This window comes from Aulonocara sp. 'chitande type north' Nkhata Bay, linkage group LG17, assembly GCF_057382095.1.
Source record: "Aulonocara sp. 'chitande type north' Nkhata Bay isolate Kocher_YH1m ecotype deep benthic linkage group LG17, A_spYH_male_GT1.1, whole genome shotgun sequence".
Classification (NCBI taxonomy): Eukaryota; Metazoa; Chordata; class Actinopteri; order Cichliformes; family Cichlidae; genus Aulonocara; species Aulonocara sp. 'chitande type north' Nkhata Bay.
In genome coordinates this window covers 22,183,040-22,201,973 of record NC_141360.1, presented here as the reverse complement: position 1 = coordinate 22,201,973, position 18,934 = coordinate 22,183,040, and the positions used below count along the sequence as shown (strand labels likewise).

The window sequence follows — 18,934 nt, the reverse complement described above, 5'->3', positions numbered from 1 at the left end:
AAAAGCCAAAGGCAGGAGGGCACCAGCAGTTCAGTGCATTGGTGAAGCCGTTAAACAACTGATGTGTCTTCTGTTCAATTACATGTTTGCTGCAGACACGAGGCTCGGTTCAAACAGCGCATGCTGGAGCTGACCGACACCAACAACACAGCGTACCTGTTTCTGTCTGCTGCCAACCGCTGGCTCGAGGTCAGAACGGTGAGAAACTCTTTTCATCGGACTCAGAAGAGGAGAAAGTGTTTGGTTATATAAATATGAGAGAGAGAAGATCTGAAGCTTTTGCTGCGGGTTGGGATTTGTTATGAATATGTTGTATTAGTGATATTTTGTTTCCTGATGTCTCTGCAGGACTACCTTGGAGCAGTGATTGTACTGGCAGCGGCGGCAGCTTCAATATGGAGTTTCCATTACGGGCTTCATCCCGGAGGTCTGGTGGGCCTGGGCCTTACCTACGCCCTCACTGTGCGTTTTCTCTTTTATGTACAGTTATTATCTTTTTTTTACTCTTTATTCAGTCAGTGAGTTGCCCTCCATTCGTAGTTAGACACTAATTTAAATTACTGTGTTTTAAAAGCAAGTTTTTCAAACCTAAATTGACGCGGGGTTACGCGGCAGAACAAACAAGCTGAGTTTAAATTATATTAATTACTATTTAATGGATCATTTGTGCTGTGTAATAAGTCTGTGTAAAGATTCATTCAAAGTGATGCTGACGTATAAATTTGATCTCCATGCTACAAAAATGCCTCTGTGCAGGTCACCAACTACCTGAACTGGGTTGTGAGAAACCTGGCAGACCTCGAGGTTCAGATGGCAGCTGTGAAGAAGGTCAACAGCTTCCTCAGCACAGAGTCTGAGAACTACGAGGGCTCTATGGGTAACTCAGTGTTAGGCTGATGGAGCAGATATAGCAACATTTTGTAAATGTTTATTGTGATTTACATCCCTGTATTCATCATAAGCTCTTCTTAATCAGAGTCTTTCTAAGAACTTACTCCTCTTTTCATCCTTTCTGGAGGTATAGACCTAAAATATATAAACTTACTTTGTGGGGGAATTATACAATCAAAAATGCCTTGCAGTGCCCTCCACATCCGTCTCCAGCAGCCTTTAATAACCAGACAATCCCAGTAAACATGCGAGTGGTTTGCACTGTGGTTTCCACAGTTCCTCCAGCAAACCTTTGGGCCTTTGGTGTCTATTTACTGCTCAGCTTTGACGTCTTTGATGGAAAAATGTGGCCTAAACATGGCGGAGTATGTCTTTAGATCTCCACCAGCAGCATCAGTATATAAAAGTGTGATAAAATTGCATCTGCAGTGCAATGGCACAAACTGTGGACTTTGTAAACACATTTAGACATCTGATGTTACACATGATACACACACACACACACACACACACACACACACACACACACACACACACACACACAGATCTATGTATGGTTATTTGCCAAAGGAATGGAGTGGACTGTGACTGTACAGTATGCATGTGATGTGAGTAGGTTCACTGTGTTCAGTGAGTGTATGTGTGTAAAACCTTTTTCATAGTTTTATCTTTTTTGCTTATGACTCCAGAAATTGTGTGTTTGGGTTTATGGACTGTTTCTATGGCGAAATGCAAAAGCTGCTGGCATCTTTTTTTCCCCAGTTGAAGAGATGGCAAAACATGAACACTTCATTATTTAATCAATCAATAGCATAGTACACTGAGAGTACTAATGCCTAGCCAGGCCAAAATTAAACCTAACCAAACCCAACCAAACTATTTTACATGTTGTACAAAACGGGAAAATGTTTCACTGGTCAGCCAAAGAACATTTCTCCGAGGCAGAGCAGCTACAGTATTTTGGGAAACATAACAAAAACAATTCCTGAGCTTGATGAATGGATAGAAAGTGAAGGGATAAAAAAGGAGGCACGATGGAACGAGAAAATACTTTATCTCAAATTTAAACAAAAAAAAAACTGAAACAAAGGAAAGTCCAGTTAAGAACTGGCTCTCTGTCTGTATCTCATATGAGCATCATCCATCTGATTGAGTTTTCCACTGAAGTCTTTTTCTTACAGTAAATGACCCACAAAACCAAAGTCCTCACTGACATCATGGAAGCTTCCAGCAAACTGATAAAGGAGGATAAAGGAGGAGTAAGCTAAAAGCAGGACTATGAAATCCTTACCTTTCAGTGCAGTAATATGATCAATGCAGGACGCAGACTCAGCTTTTTTGTAGCATGTCATAGGACTGCTAACACGCAAATATTTTCTTTATTTTCTTTAGTTGACTGTTGGAGGCCAAAATCATAACTGATATTAAAATATGAATAATTGCCCAGCAGCGGTTTTATTGTTTACTGTAACTGGAGAGCGTTTTTTTTCTTCATCTTTTTGTTTCAGTTAAAACAGTCCCCTTGGTTTATGACCAAAACAAACAGCACGCTAACACAGCAAAGTAAACTTGATCAGAACTACATCTTCTAAACTGTAACATGCTACCATATTAATTGTGAGCATGTTGGAATACAGAGGTTAGCTGTTAGCCCCCCAGAGCCTCTTGACCTTTTCCTCAGTGCATTAGTAGCACTACTGGAACACACAGCCATGGCCCAAAAAGTCAGCATGCCCCTGTTTTAGTGCATATGTAGCACCAACAACAAAATGAGATGTGAAAGAGACAGAGGCTAAATAACGGAGCATAAAAACACCAGGGAGGAAAGAATTGTAACAAACATGTGCAAAAGTGATCAAAATGAATTAATAATCAGTTGTAAATAAGCAAATGAAATTTGGCTACAATATTATAGCAAAGACGTGTAAAAGAACAAAAAACAAAACCTGAGGCGCAGTCACTCTGGCTGTGATTGCCCTCTGCGGGTGATTATACACATCTCTGCCCAGGGATCGTGTTCCTGTCATGAACCACTTTGTGTTCAGGGTTGTGGACTCAAATGCAGGACTTAGGTGACAAAAACTGAACATAAGATGAGCATCTGAGGCTGATTAAATAACAAAGTTCTATAATGTAAGAATTAGCAGAGAGCAAAGCATCCAGGAAACAGTAGGAATACTTCTTTAGAAAACACAGAGAAACCCAAGCTGAAGGTACGGTAAATGGACTGGTCCTTCTGTAACACTTTCTTCTACACCTAAGGGCAATTTCATACCTGCGGTTCATTCAGTCTTGTCTGAATCAGTCGATGAGTTTATAAATTTATAGCTTATTTTGTTTGTTTTTCATGCAGAGAAAAAATTCAAGTGAACTTTGAGAATGTTCAGTCCGCTTATTGGCCAGATGTGCAGATGTGGGCAACAAAAGTAAATATGGGAATAAGGTGCTATGATCAGGATTATTGGAGAACATCGAGAATTCACATTCATTTCACCTAGTTGCTAGTCCATACTGACTTTTGCACATTTATAGTACCTTTCCACATTCCAGAATTCAAAGCATACGAGGCAAAGGGAAGTTTGTTTGTTTTTTTAGCTTAGACCTGCAGTGTGCACCTCTTAGTTGGTTCAGATCGAGGTCGGATCACGTTTACATCATAGATGATTGGTTTTTCACCAACCCCACTAAGATCCTTACTACAAAGGATCTTAGTGGGGTTGTTTTACACCTGAGTGCGATTACTGTGTTCACATCTGCACAAATGAACTGCACCATCGAGGAAAAATAAGTAGAATTCAATTTAAATGGACTAAACACAGCAGGTGTAAAAGCATCATAAGTGCTTTCTGAAAGAGGAAACAGGCGGGAACCAAAACACAGTTGAAGACAATCAATGAATCTGTGAGTGTAGAGAAAGGACGAAACACTCTTCACAAGGGAAAACTGAACTTTCAAAGTAAAGACAGGAAGTAACTAAAGAAACTAAAGAAACTAGACAGATATAAGGAAGAAAAATAGATGAGACAGAAAAAGGAACAGAATGGAAACACAAAGGGGAACTACACACAATCCTAAAGTCAACAGTAACTGAAGCTAAGAACTGAAATCTGGAAAATAAACCATAGACAATGGATAAAATAGGAAATTGTCAACAACTGTGTGAAAAGAAAACTACATACTAACAATAACAGAAACCTTATCCAAAGAAACAAACACAAATCGAGTTTTAAAGGAATTGTTATAGTTTACCAATGCTTACAGAGACTGATGCCAACTGAGTTCTGAAGCCTCAAAAAGCTACAACTTGAGGCAAAAATTAGTGTCATTATCAGATAGAGTACTGGATAGAGTCTGAATCGTTCAAAAACTGCAGGCTACTTAGCAGTAAAATCCTGTGGCATATAATCAGAATTTCAGTAAAAGGTCCACTGGCTTTCACCCATACCATCCTGAGCACACCCAGTCCCATCTATGGGCAAAGTCTCCTATCTGTGGTGTTATGACATGGTCTATAGCTCCTGTTTACACCATCCAGGACTGTAACATAGACAGTAGCAGCTGTAAGAGGTCTGCTTTTTGTTGTGGTGTTCTTAAACTTCAAGAGCTGTTTTCTGGTCTGAAGGGTCTGAGAGTGAGTAAGAATTAAAGTTTTAAAAAAAGAGAGGAATAAACCACCTTCTGTGTCTCTCCCTACAGATGCCTCTCAGGTCCCTGAGAACTGGCCCCAGGACGGTGAGATAAAGATCCAGGGCCTGTGTGTGCGCTACGACCCAATGCTCAAACCGGTGCTCAAACACGTAAACGCATACATCAAACCAGGCCAGAAGGTAAATACTGATTCTGTGAGAAGAATGGAATCATTCAATCATTCAGGAGTTTTCATCTGGTAGGATGGTGGAACTAGATTTCCTAAAGTTAATAAAGTCAGTTAATGCTGGATGTGCGGAGGCAAAGCTCCCATTAAGTCTACCATCAATACAATTTTATTTTCATCAATTTTTAAGTGCCTGTCCCTTAATATAAGACAGCCCACAGGGACTTTACAGAGTTCTTCTTCACTCAGAGGTCTGACACTGGCGTACATGTCCATGTTATGCAGCATACCTTTTCTTAAGTTATGTCTGCAGGAGCAGTGAGTCACAGAGGTTTGCAAGGAACCGTGGGCCTCACTTAACACTGCAATGAAAAAGCAGTGTCATACAATCAGGAGAAAATTTTCCCAAGAGGCCCAATGGGAAGTTCAGGGGGTAGAGAATATTTACTCACAGTAATGACTGGAAGGACCGGAGCAGTTTAAAACCCCTGAATGATTCTTGGTTGGAAAGCAACTCCTTTTCATTTTCCTCAAAGTCTGTTGTTAGACTCTGAGCACCTCCTCCAAAACTCCAAAAGTGGAGAGAGTCCGTGTTACACCTATTTGAGTTGTGATTTTTTTTAGAGTCAGAAAAAGACAAAATGGGGCAATCGTGGCTCAGGGGGTTGCAAAGCTCATCTGTAACCGGAGGTTTGCCGGTTCGATCCCCCTGCTCTCTCTGTCCTGGTCGTTGTGTCCTTGGGCAAGACACTTCACCCTGCCGCCTACTGGTGTTGGCCAGAGGGGCCAGTGGTGCAATATGGCAGCCTCGCTTCTGTCAGTCTGCCCCAGGGCAGCTGTAGCTTGCCTCCACCAGTGTGTGAATGTGAGAGTGAATGAATAGTGGAATTGTAAAGCGCTTTGGGTGCCTAGAAAAGCACTATATAAATGCAATCTATTATTATTATTATTAAAACATTAGTAAGCTTGGTTAGTGAACTGCATCTAGTTCATGTTGCAAACTAAGTAAATTACCACATACTTTCCTGTGCAAAGTAAAATTCTCCTGTTACTGTTTCTCAGGAATAACAGGCAAACATGCGTTGCTGTACATTGTACCCTGAGAGTTTATGTATGGAACTGGCTAACTAGCTTAGCACTCTTCCCTCTGAACTACGGCTACACGTGCCTATGAAATAAAAATCGAACTAGCCCCAAACACAGAGGTTTTAAAAACCAGAGTGCAAAAATCCGTGGGTAATATTTTGCAGTTGCTACATCCATCTTCTATACACAGTCTATGCTTGGCATGTATTTTATTCAGAGTAGACGTGCTTACGTATCCAAATGGTTGTGTTACATAAAAACGCACCTCCAGTACAGTAGGATACCTATAAGGACATAATTAAATGTGCTTTGGAGTGCTTAGTAATTCAGACCTGTGTAGCCTCGCTGATCCTTTCCTAAGGTGAACTTTGTTTTAAAGTGTGGAGTGTGATGTTGCTGGAGCTTTCTTTGAACTCACAGCCACATGCCTCTAATAAACTGTAAAATGACACTTGGTCACCAAGCTCCATCCACGCACAGCATGTAGCTGCTACCCTGTTATCACACAGGTGTCTGATGTCTCACAGCAGCATCAAGCGTAGTGAAGCTTATTGGTTTTTCTCTCCTCAGGTGGGGATCTGTGGCCGCACAGGCAGCGGGAAGTCTTCTCTGTCGTTGGCTTTTTTCAACATGGTGGATATTTTTGAGGGTGAGTCTCCTGTCATGCTGTTAGCTCTCCTCACAAGGAGAGAGCACGTTGTTTTTTTCCACTTCTTTCATCTTCAAGCTTTTCTTCCTGTCCCTGGAGCCTCCCTGTTTTTCTCTGGTTCGGTATGTTTATGTCTCATTAAGATAATCGTGTTCTGTTTGGAAACTTTGCGGAAAGATTTCCCTCGGGGTTGTTTCTGTGAGTAGCTCTTGACCCAAGGTTCTACTTGACCCAAAAGGCAAAAACAATCACGCTGTTATGGTCCCCGTTTTTGGTTTCCAGTTTCCTCTGAGTCACTTACAAAATAAAAAAACTTGCCCTTCAAAAGATGTTCCTGACAGGAGGATTTACAGATTTTCAAGAGTAAAATTAAACTATTATGTGAGATTTAATTACTTTTTCGTGAGGTTTTGAGTGGATTCATGATTTCCACATCCCCTTCTGCCCTTCTTTCTTTATTTCTTTTTCTTCTTTGGTTGATGGAAAGCTGTTGTGAGACTGTTTATAAAAGATGGATTTAGTCTCAGAAAAGAAGCTGTTGCCTCTGAATCTTGCAGTCTTCCTAATGGCCAGCAGGGGCAGCTTCGGTGATTGCATAAAAGAGATTTTGCTCTCAGCTGCTCAGTTTTTTATGTTTATTTTGTACACTGTGGTCCCACTTAGAATAAATAATGCAACACTTTCTTTAGGATGCAGAAGTGTGGAGTATCTTTTATTTCTCGCTAGAATTGATCTAGATCTTGTTGTCTTTGAAGATGAAGATCAGGTCTGTAACCACTCGTCAGACTGAGTCAGACTGAGTCAGACTGATTTCAAATTGGCACTTTCATGGAGTTTCTTTGTCAGAATAAATCGACTTTTAGAAATGAGGGAAAATCTGTTGCTGTCTATGTAAACAGAAAGTCACATTCACTACTTAGATTGGGGGCAGGGATAGCTCAGTAGGTAAAGTGATCGGAAGGTCGGCGGTTCGAATCCACTTAACGGTTACCCTGAGGTACCCCTGAGCAAGGTACCGTCCCTATACACTGCTCCCCGGGCGCCTGCTTAGTGGGCTGCCCGCTGCTTCACTGAGTGAATGGGTCAAATGCAGAGAAAAACAAGTAATTTCCCCATGGGGATCAATAAAGTATCCATTATTATTATTATTATTATTAGATTCAGGCTCCAGTCAGAACCTCATAGATCTGAAACAGAACTTCTTCCACAGATAGTGATGTCACTGCTGCCTCTCCAGCTTTGCTTCTTATATGGGAAAATATCCAGAATACAGCCAGCTGGTAAGCAGATGAGTGGAGAACCCTGCTGCAAAGGGATGTATTGCTCCGTGTCTGAGATTGATTCTAACATGTTGGTAATCAGTCTTTGAAGCTACACTTTACACAATTTGTGCAAAAACTGGACAACACAAGATTGGAACAAAGTTGTCTGCTGTGACATTCAGATGATAGGATCAAAATTGGTGTAAATGGCATGAAAGTGTGGCTCTGTCTTGTCCTGTATTGATGGTTTAGGCTGCTGGTGGTGTAATGGTGTGGGGGTTTTTTAGTACCAAGTGAATGGCATTTAAACACCACAGCCCACCTGAGTATTGTTGCTGCTTCAGTAGGATAATGCCCCAGGTCACAAAGCTGAAATCAGTTGTACTCTAATGGCCTTCACAGTGACCAGATCTCAGTCCAGTAGCCACCTCTGGGATGTGGAGAAACAGGAGATTCACATTATGGATGAGCAGCTGATAAATCTGTAGCAGCTCTGAGGAATGCAGCACCTGGTTGAATTTGTGCCACGAGAAATTAAGGCAGTTCTGAGAACACAATGGGCTCCAAGCTGATACTAACAATGTCCTGAATATCACAGGTAGGATCGGGGACCAAGGGAAACCCTGGTGAATACCAGCACCAATACCAGATACCAAAAAGCATTCTTGACTTTGTGTGGGAGAGAGGAAGGAGACATGATTTTGGTTATATGACCTGATGGCTCGTAACAACACTGTGGTACACAGTACTGCAGGAGTATACCAGACACATGTAGACTAGACTGTCAAACTTCATGACTGCTCCAGAAGTTTCCTGACAGTAAAGAGCTGTTCCACTGTTCCACAACTAGAACCGAAGCTGGATTGCTCCTCCTGAATCTGAGATGCTTGTTATGTGGATTCAAGCTGTCCATGATATTTATAGACCCAAATACGACTTGAACAAGCTTACAGTTTTTCTCGATTGCTAAAACACATTTCTTGAAACTACGCCTCATATCCTCACAACAGTAAACACAAATCCATAACATCTCACTCAATTTCCCAAACATCCTATTTCCAGGTCAAAATGAAGCTCTACACCCAAAACTATTCACTCCTGCTGAAAAACCAAACTTTGCCCTCAGACATCAAACACAAGCCCTCAAAAACACACACACTACAACAGAGTTTTGCACACTGGTACAATTAATTCAAAACAATAGTTCCAAAACAAATAGGTTGCTTATGGTTCTCCCCTTCAAAACCCTTGTCACATGATAAACACAAAAGACGCAACCAATGTATGTACAGTGGCACATTGTCATTCATGTACTATACAGTACAACACACACCAGAAACATTATCCCACCTCAGCATCTTGTCTTTGGTCTGGGTCAGGCCAGAGAATCTCATCCACATCACAGGCTATATTGGCCCCAGCCAGGCAGTGGGGGTAAAATCCTCTTGCATGCCTGATCCACCCCTGGCATGCATCTACTGATATGTCTAGGCAGGCCTCTTCCATGGCCTGAAGGAGGTGAACACGGACATAAGGTTCTCGGTCATACACTTTCCACCGCCATGCCGAAAATAACTCCTCTATCGGGTTTAGAAAGGGAGAGTATGCAGGCAGAAAGATATTAGAAAACCTTGGGTTATTGGTAAACCAGTCACGAACCAGAGCAGCGCGATGGAAGCTGACGTTATCCCACACAACAACGTAGTGAGGCTGCTCTGGCTGTGCTGGTTCCCTGTAGTCCAGCTGGAACATATGTTGTCTTAAACCATCAAGAAAAGCAAGGAGAAGCATAGTGTTATAGGGTCCTAGTACGGCATGGCGGTGGAGTACCCCTTGTTGGCTGATGGCTGCGCACATAGTGACATTCCCCCCACGCTGACCAGGGACATTTACAATAGCCCGATGGCCAATTATGTTCCACCCCCTTTTCCTTCTTTTGGTCAGGTTAAAACCTGCCTCATCCACAAAGATTATTTCATGGGGAACAGGCCGTCCTTCAATCTCAAAGATTCTCTGCAGAACACATAACACAGTAGAGTCAATCGGTACCCTGAACCACAGTTCAAGAGTGCTGAAATGGCAGCATAAACTGCCATGCTGTGATGGTACACAATACTTTATACAGTATCAAAACTCATACCTGAACATATTCCACACGTTGGTTTTTCACTCTGTCAGAGTTTCGTTCGAAAGGGACTCGGTATGCCTGTTTCATCCGGAATTGATTCTTTCGGAGGATGCGGTCAATTGTGGAGAGGCTGATGGCATTTATACCTCGAAAAAGATGATCATCCTCAATCACTCTCCTTTGAATCTCTTGCAGGCGGATTACATTATTTGCAATTACCATGTTTACAAGTTCCCTCTCTTGCTCCTCCGACAAAAGCCTTAACCTGCCTCCACCAGGTGGTCGTCTCTGTGTCCTACAAAAATAGAAGCACTCATTACTGTAACTGTCACACATTCATTTTACAGGCAAATAATGGAAACATACTGAAACTCAAGACACATAAGTTCAGTAACTTAAACGTTACTGTACAAAGCAGTCTTACTGCAAGTACACCTACCTGTTTTCCTCCCTGAAGGTTCTGATGATGGAGGCAACAGTGAAGCGACTCAAATTTGGTTGTACTCGTTGCCCAGCCTCCCTCATAGTCATCCCATGGACAAGGACATGGTCAACTAAAGTGGCTCGAATTTCATCCGAGACTGACTGTCTTCTTGCCCTTGCTCTTCCCCTTCCTTGTCGCCGTCGTTCTCCACCTCCACCTCCTTCACCGCGTCCTCCTCCTCTTCCACCACGTCCTCCTCCTTCACCACGTCCTCCTCCTTCACCACGTCCTCTTCCTTTGCATCTCTTTGGATCCATTGTTTCAAACCTGAATGAGCTGACTTTGGCCCTTTTATCTATCCATCGCAGGTTCTGATTGGTGTGTGCTAAATTTTGACTCCTAGTGTTTCCACCTGGTTAATTGTGTGCTAATTGAGCTCAAGCTATGCTGACTTAAGTTAACATTATTGCATGCTAGTGCTTTCTAAATGACTACATGGTGTAAGCACTGTAAAATGTAGGGATTTGTGTGTAGAGTTTTGCAGTAACAGTTCACCAAATTTGAGTCATGTGTCAAAGCAGGGAATAGTGTTTATAGTTCAGGGAAATGGGTGAGCTTTTTGAACAGTAGCGTTACGGTTTTGAAATTTTAATTTAGAGGCCTGGTTATAGTGTTTAAGCAATCGAGAAAAACTGTAATAGAGTTACTTTTATAAATTCAATATGCTATAAATGATCTGTCAGAGTGAGCAGTAATAAAAGTATTTAAGGTGACTGAGTCCCAGAGACAAAATGACGATAGATATTGCAGTGTGTTTTGTTAGAACTAAAGCACTTCTTATTGTAAATTATTCCTTTAAAAGGTGTTCAGTCATCAGCCACTACTGCAGTACTATGTATATGTTGGAGGAAATATTTATTCAGCTCTTTTTAAACACTCGTGCGAGTCCTGCTAAGTGCAAATCTGAAGGCCTTTTTGTTCTTCGCATGCCTTGTTTTAAGAGAACCTGAAGTAGACTCTTGTATCAAAGAACTAGCATAAGGACATAACAAAAAGGCTCGACCCATTCTCCTGCACTCGTTTCCAGGCTCTAGACATGTTCCTTCAAGAGGGCAGAAATAAAGTCCTAAAGCTGTCTGTTTTAGTTATTGCATTTTGAAAGCAAGTCGTAATCGTACCACTCTGTTTTCACTCTGGCTGATGACGGCTGCTCCTAGACAGATTATTCAGACAGGGGTGAGATTACACAGTCACTTTTTCCATGCACTCACACACACAGCTGGGAAGACAGTTCATTTAACTGTAAATTTAAGACCATTGTGTCAGCAACATTTCCTTATAAAGCAGTGAAATAAAAGCAGAGCACCTTCCTGGTGATTGCTCTTCTGAGTGAGCTGTACAGAACATTCTTGATTTCATCACCCTGAAAATAAAACATTGTGTTCAGCTGAACAAAAACATTTGTTCAGGGTCGTTCATCGTGTCCACATGAAAGAGCTTTAGGAGAAAAGGTGGTTTAATTAAAGCAAACCTATACAAGTTTGTGCTGATGAGTGCAAATCCTCCGTGACACGTTTCTCTGCAATCGGGGACTCAGCTGGTTTCCATTCTGGTTATGTTCCTTTATAAAAACAAGGTTTCTGAGCATCTGTGTCATTTTCCAATTAAAATCTCCAGCTTACCACAACTACGTCACCATATGCAAAGAAATTTCCAATCTATGAGGTTCTGACCCAACTCTGGTTGTTTGTAGTTCAGTTGAATTTCTGTTTACGTCGACAGCAACAGGTTTGCAATTTTTGATGATTTATCACAGATTGCTAACTTGACTTGATTTGCTTGCACGCTGATGGGGAACTGATGGCACACTGACGGATTTATTACTGCTTTATCACCACCTTGATGCAGCAAAGTCAGTTTAAAGATGGTAACTGACTGATGGCTGCAGACCTCAACAGCCATTTCAAAGCAACAACGTTGCACATTCACTGTAAACATCCCAATCATTTTTCCGTGCTGCGGTTGTGCAGCAACGTTTTTCCATAGTGCATCTTTAACATAAAATATTGAGTAAGAGACATCACCTGGTCTACTGATTTTTAATTATGTCATTTTTGTAAGACAGAAACTACAATGTTTGAGCCGATGGGTAAACATGAGTTATTAACTATTAGTTGATTAGCAAAATGCATCTATGTTTCACTGTGGCATAAAACGAGGTGCCAACTCTGGCTGCCAAAAATATAAATAAAGATTAAAATAAATTGTACTTGATTAAGTGAACTGATGCTTAACAGTTAGTTTATACTGGCTGATGTCATCCTCCTGGTGAGAGGCCCATGGGAAAAGTGACATCACACCTGCTGGTGTGATGTCACCAAGCTTTGGTGATTTGTCTTATAATGCAGCCGTGAGATTTCCAGATTAAACAGAAGGAAAAGCAGCTTGAACTCTATTCCTGCAGCTGATGCAGAATGGGTGTTTTTTGGTAGTATTCAGGAGAAGGTCGCAGTGAGAACAGGACGCCTCAAGTGCCACTATAAATGAACTTCATGAGCTGTAGATATAGAAAGTTCAGAAGAAAGCTGTACTGGATAATTTAACTGTTATTTTTCTGTTATGAGAGGAGTGTTGGTGGCTGTAAAACTACCTGGAATGTGAACACAGTGTTTTGCTTATTTGCAGGAAAGATCATCATAGATGGGATTGACATCTGTAAGCTTCCTCTACAGACTCTCAGGTCTCGACTTTCAATCATCCTCCAGGACCCTGTCTTATTTAGTGGATCAATAAGGTAAACACTCGTGATTAACATGCCTACAGAGAACTTGACTATATTCTTTTTTAAAAAGTCTTTTTGAAGACTTATTATGTAAAGCCTTAGGATCTGGTTCCTCGCCATGTTTTCCTTCCCAGAGATTGCTGTTTATAATTTTATTCTTGTGTTACCAATCAGAACTATAATTTGTGCTCTCTGTGGTCCGTACTTCCAAATCGGTTACCTAAAAGGTAAAGAGAGGTAACAGCAAAGGTTAACATCAACAAAATCTGAATAAGATTTGTTTACAGAGCTTTAATTCAAATCTCCAAGATTTGAACCAGTAGTTATCTGCTAAAGGTGAACAGAAACTTTGACTGTTGTTTGGTTCTCTAAAAAGTTTCTTATATACACAAAAAATGTTGCGATGCACATCAGAAATGGTTTATCACAAGGACTAATCACCCAAACAGAAACTCGACAAACCAAATGCAGAAACCAAACCAACACTCCACAAATGCACGGCACAATTTAGGAGAGCCAACCCCACTGGGACGAGACTAAGCTGTGCACCTGCATGTAAAAGATAAATTGTCACTCTTTTGAGGCTGCCAGCACTCACATATTGGACAGACTAGACAGATGGTGTCAGAGACAAGTAAAGGAGGCCATCTATGTCCACTGCGAACATCTGTTGTTGAACAGCAGCAGCAACACTAGTCTTGAGATCTCTTCCCAGGTAATCCAACCCCACCTGCTCCTTGACATCAATAGCACACATGTGATGAACCACATGATTAATAGTGAGTGTATGACCTTCAGGACCACCTCCAATGTGGCATCTGGGGATAAATATCTGGGAATCTGTCAGCCGATTTAGAGCTGTGCAAACCTCTTGGCAGCCACAAAAGTCGCCCCCTTGTGGCCATAAAAAATAATCCAGATTTAAGACATTTTCATGTTGGCTTCGCTTTTTAGTCTTGGATGTTAAGGTTCACACTCAGGACTCAAGCACATGACACAGTCAAAGGGTTAAAAACTAAACAGTCTTCAGCTAAATCCAGCTGTGATTAATTCCATCTGGAATATAAGGAACTTCAGGTAAGTAATCCTGTTTTTTTAGGGCAGGGATTCGAACTGTTTGTCTCTCGAAACACCTCTCCTCTTCAGTTTTCAAAGAACAAAACATGAATACACTTAATTGGGTGGGCTTGGTGGGGGTCTGACTTGCCTTTCAGGTGTCTGGCTTCTAGCTCAGAGAGAAGATCAAACAGTGAGTATGAGCAAAGTAGTCACGATCAGCTTGGTATTTCAAACAGCCTCAGCAATTCTAACTGTACTGGGGGAGAACAGTCAGGCATCACCCAAGGCTCGAGACCCAGCTTAAATATGACGTTGATTGGTGATGAGTAGCAGGTGTGCCAGGCCAGGACTTCTAGAAGCCACACCCACCACTTCATTTCATACACTAGCAGAGAGGCAGGTCCACACCTAGACTACACGGGGACCATGATGGTCCATTGTTTGTACTCGCTGTAGTCTTTTGTGTTTTTTTTGTGGGTTTGTGGTTAATACTTGCTTGTTCCTATAAACCTGTTAATGTGGGGGCATTTAGATGAATAATTTTGGGAAACGTAAGATATGATCAAAAAGTTTCCTCAATCAGCCCATAAAAGAAAAATACCAGATTCAAATCTTTAAATTTCTTGTCTATGTCCAAATGGCTTCCTGCAAATTTGTTCCTTGGAGTCCAGTTATGACCAGGTGAGCCGTGTGCTCTGCTGTTTACCGCAGATCGGACCGTGTGACTGCTGGCTATCGCCCTGCAGTTTAAAAAACCAGAACGCTTGACATCACAGTAAAGTCAACTGGAACATCCAGAGTTTGAGGGAGAACCTTTACTGGAAACAACCGAACCGTGGTGCACTCCATTGTGCTGTCATGAATTTGTGTTTTTTCCACACAACCTTGGCTCAGCACCTGCTCCACTCACCAGATATACCTCTGTGCACATGCCTCCACTTGCCCAGGATGAAATTAAGTCAGGCTGTTTTGACACACTAGATTTGATCCAGCATGCACGGCAGATGCACAAGAGCAAGTGCATATCGCGTCTGGTATGTTTGTCCAACTCTTAGAAACTGTGATGATGAAAATTGATACCAGAAACAGTGGAAGGAGTTTGTCTGGCTTGAAATTACAGTTGAAAAACTAAAAAAAATCTACACAGACGGTTTAGGGGGTGTCCTGTTCTCGTCTGATGCAGAAACACTGATGTTTGCCACAAACGTTAGTGGACCAGAATCTAAACATGTCATCAGAGCACTGGCTCTTTTAAGCCTCCATAGCTGAGTGTCACGCTGCTTGATTAACCACGCTCAGATTTGGAAAACCCGGACTCGCCTCATTGTGAGCTCTTAACCAGAAAGAGAGAAAAAAAACCCTCTTTGCCAAATCGTAGTCTGAGTTCTGTCCCGAAAGATGTTTGTCACATGACGACACAAAGTCCCAGCTGTGGGGTTAGCGGTTGAGAACGCAGTGGGAACTCTGGCCGGGACCTAATCTGACTTTTGTCACAGACGTCACGTACCGAGGAGGTCGCTGGAGAGATGAAGGACTCAGCGCCGTTTTGTGCGTACACACTCGCAGCCTCTGTGTGTTTGTGTTACCAGATGATAAAGTTACTCTGTTTGTTATAAAAGACAAAGTGCATGTGCTGTTTGTTTGGACAGATATGTTGCTCCAGATAATTGTATGTGAAAGTGGGAGACGGTGAGTGTGTGTCTGTGTTTTGGCATTTTCAGCAGCTCTTGTTTATGTGAACGTAAGCCTGAGGTGAATGGTCGGCAGTGACTGCTTCACACTGTTATCATAGATGCTCTCACACAGTTCGGCTCTCACACACACACACACACACACACACACACACACACACACACACACACACACACACACACACAGAAGTAGTAATGAATGCATTATTTATAATTATTTGAAATGCCACAGTTTTAAAACAAACATGAAATTAATTGTTATATTAACCCTTTAACCTTCTTAAATGCAAACAGGACCTATTCTGTTTATCTACACGCTCCTTATTTTTGTTGTAGGACTCTATTAGATTCACATTTTCAAATAATAATCTTCTATTGGCTGTTCACAGCCTCTCAGTTCATTTTCGGTCTGAAATGAGTGATTTTAGTTCCTATGTTCCTCAGTTTACCCCAGTAACTTTTTTTATTGGCTGCCCCTCTTAAGCAGAAGGTTTAACCAGGAGGTGGGCGTGGCTTCCATGTCCAAGATGACCATGTTAGGGATGTCAGCTCTCTAAAACAGCATACAGAGACGAGTAAAAACAGATGCCTGAAATTGAGCTTTTGGCCCACAGGGATTGCTTGTACATGTGCCGATGTCATTATTTATAAACATCTCACAAAACAAGGATAAACAGAACAGCTTTCTTTTTAATTATTTCTTTTTTACCATTTTCTCCTTCTCTCCTCGTCTCTCCTTATTTAACATTAGAACTCAGTGCCTTTTACTTCTATTTATCTTAACAATGATCATTTAAAACCGCTTTGTTTGCTTTCTTTTTCCTGTTTGGCCCGAACTTCCAAACTTGCAGCCCACTCTGCAAAAACCTGTTGAAGACATGCGCCTGACAATTCAACTTGTGTCAACAGTGTCAACTTGACTTATGATTTATGTGGCTGTCAATCGAATGTATAAAAATATGAAGATGTTTTTGAATTTTTTTAAACAAGCAGTATGAAGAGTAGACGAGTACTAACCTTCACTTTAGAGCCAAATTTAACTCAGTTTTCAGCTTGATTGCTGTACCAGTTTATCATTTTTTGGTGTTATAATCAACAGAAAACTGCTCATTATGCTATTGCTGAATGGCTGACATTAGATTTACTCCAAGTAATGAGCAGCCTGAAAAAAATCCTTTTTTACTTTTCACTTTTCAGCCAGATTTAGACATAAAAGGATGACTTCTTTTGTGGTCTTTTGACAACACTGATGTCATCCAAGGACGTCTTTTGCTTGTTTGGCATATTTAACTAAGTGGGTCTTAAGTTAAATTTCCATTTTCCATCTATCTAGAAAAGGTCAGTAATATTTTTGCTTCGTCCTGTTTAGATAATTGGAATATTTTGTGCTCAGAGTGCAGCCAAGAAATGATCCATCAGCTGTAGCGTCCACCAAATGCACATTTTGTTCATCACATTTTAAAATGCACACACATGTGATCTGTCTACTGCAAGACTAAAAGATCATTTGAGAGTTATATGGAACATTATGGCAGCTTGTGCATCCGTATATTCATGCAAGATGTTAAAATGCGGAAGGTGAAGCTGAATGTACATAACAAATTGTGTTTCTGAAGGTCTTCCAAAGCTTTTCTTTAGCCATTGGCTGCTTTTTTACTCATTTTGAATCCAGTCCTTGTACCTGATCATTTTCAGAGAAACATTTTGGGGTTTTTTGGACTGAACAATTAGTCATTGAAACATAAAAGACACCTAACTGAAGGGATGAACCAGTGTTGTGTCTACACATACCAGACAACTTAGCAAAGAACCAATTTACATTTATGTTTAGGCACTTTGTTACTAACAGCCTGTCACTAAAACACATCGCGTGCGCCATTTCTTTAGTTGAATCTATAAAATATTTTTATAGATATTTTTCTCATCTTGGCATGGTGTGCTATGTGTCTTTCAAACATTTGGGGACAGAAGAAGAACTAGAAGGTCAAGCAGCAGATGAGCAGTTTCTGAAAGGATTATCTGTAAGAAACACGACTACAGGTCAGTGGTGTTGGGAGCATCTGATTGGCAAAAGCTTTATTTTTTCAGTGTGACAGCGATCCCAAACACACTCTTAATGCAGTAAAATAATACCTGGATAGAAAAACACAGTGGAACACTATCAGTCATGGATCGGCCTTCCCAGATCCCCAAGCAGTGTGGGATCATCCTGACAGAGAACAGAACAGAAGGCAGAAACATCCAAAGAAGAGGATGATGTTGGATGTAATTTGGGCAAAAGACTGACTGGACTGAGGCTGAATTCTTTGGATCAGTTTCTGCCAGTTGTCCTCACTATGAAATAAGATTAAATATAATTCATTTAAACAAAACAGGGATTAGGCAAAGCTTAGCCCAGCAAGCAAGCCATTCATGCTCCCGAATGTTTCTTCTTCTTTTTCTTCTTTTCATGACATTAGACTCTCTATAGAAATGGCAGCAAAAGTGCATAACGTGCAAGTGTTGTGCTGATCAGTCATTCGATGTGTTTTTGGCATTTTTATTCATTTAAAGGACTCACTTTCCTTCCTGGCTGCCCAAGACTAAAAAGACAGTAAAAGTTGCTGAAACAGTTCACATTCGTGATTTGTGATGTCTTTGTTGGTCTTGGGTCCATCACTGTCTTTATCAGCCTCTGCAGGTGGTGTATTAAATCTATGGTCAGTCCATGAGAGGTAGAAATATGCTTTTTTTGTGTTAATGATGTTTACTTGTTGCAGGTTTAATCTTGATCCGGAGAAGATGTGCACTGACGATCGACTGTGGGAGGCCCTAGAGATCGCTCAGCTTAAGAACATGGTGAAAGCTTTGCCTGGAGGACTAGGTGCGCAAACTTAACTCGAGAAAGAATGCAGCTTATTGCACCAAAAGTCAGTTTTGAAGTAGAGTACTTGATCGATGTGTTTGTGTTTAGACGCTGTCGTGACAGAAGGAGGAGAGAACTTCAGCGTTGGGCAGCGGCAGCTCTTCTGTTTGGCTAGAGCTTTCGTCAGAAAGAGCAGCATCTTCATCATGGATGAAGCCACAGCATCTATAGACATGGCTACGGTGTGTGCTTATTCATGGCATCTCGTGCAATCATGTACAGAAGCTTTTTCCTTAATAGAGA

The 18,934-nt window shown here is 41.3% G+C and overlaps 1 protein-coding gene across 6 annotated transcripts in view; it reads left to right on the top strand.

Moving 5' to 3' along the window:
* abcc9 (ATP-binding cassette, sub-family C (CFTR/MRP), member 9) overlaps positions 1–18,934 on the top strand; it is an 85,177-nt gene that overhangs the window by 59,344 nt on the left and 6,899 nt on the right. For all 6 annotated transcript variants that reach the window (XR_015125798.1, XR_015125797.1, XR_015125799.1 and 3 more), the window contains 8 exons: positions 96–198; positions 349–462; positions 757–877; positions 4,588–4,718; positions 6,362–6,440; positions 12,940–13,048; positions 18,546–18,649; positions 18,740–18,873. Coding sequence is in view for 3 of the 6 variants with exons in the window: in XM_086269697.1 (XP_086125823.1) it covers positions 96–198; positions 349–462; positions 757–877; positions 4,588–4,718; positions 6,362–6,440; positions 12,940–13,048; positions 18,546–18,649; positions 18,740–18,873 (895 nt within the window). In the remaining 3 variants the exon portion in view is untranslated. The remainder of the gene's footprint in view (positions 1–95; positions 199–348; positions 463–756; positions 878–4,587; positions 4,719–6,361; positions 6,441–12,939; positions 13,049–18,545; positions 18,650–18,739; positions 18,874–18,934) is intronic.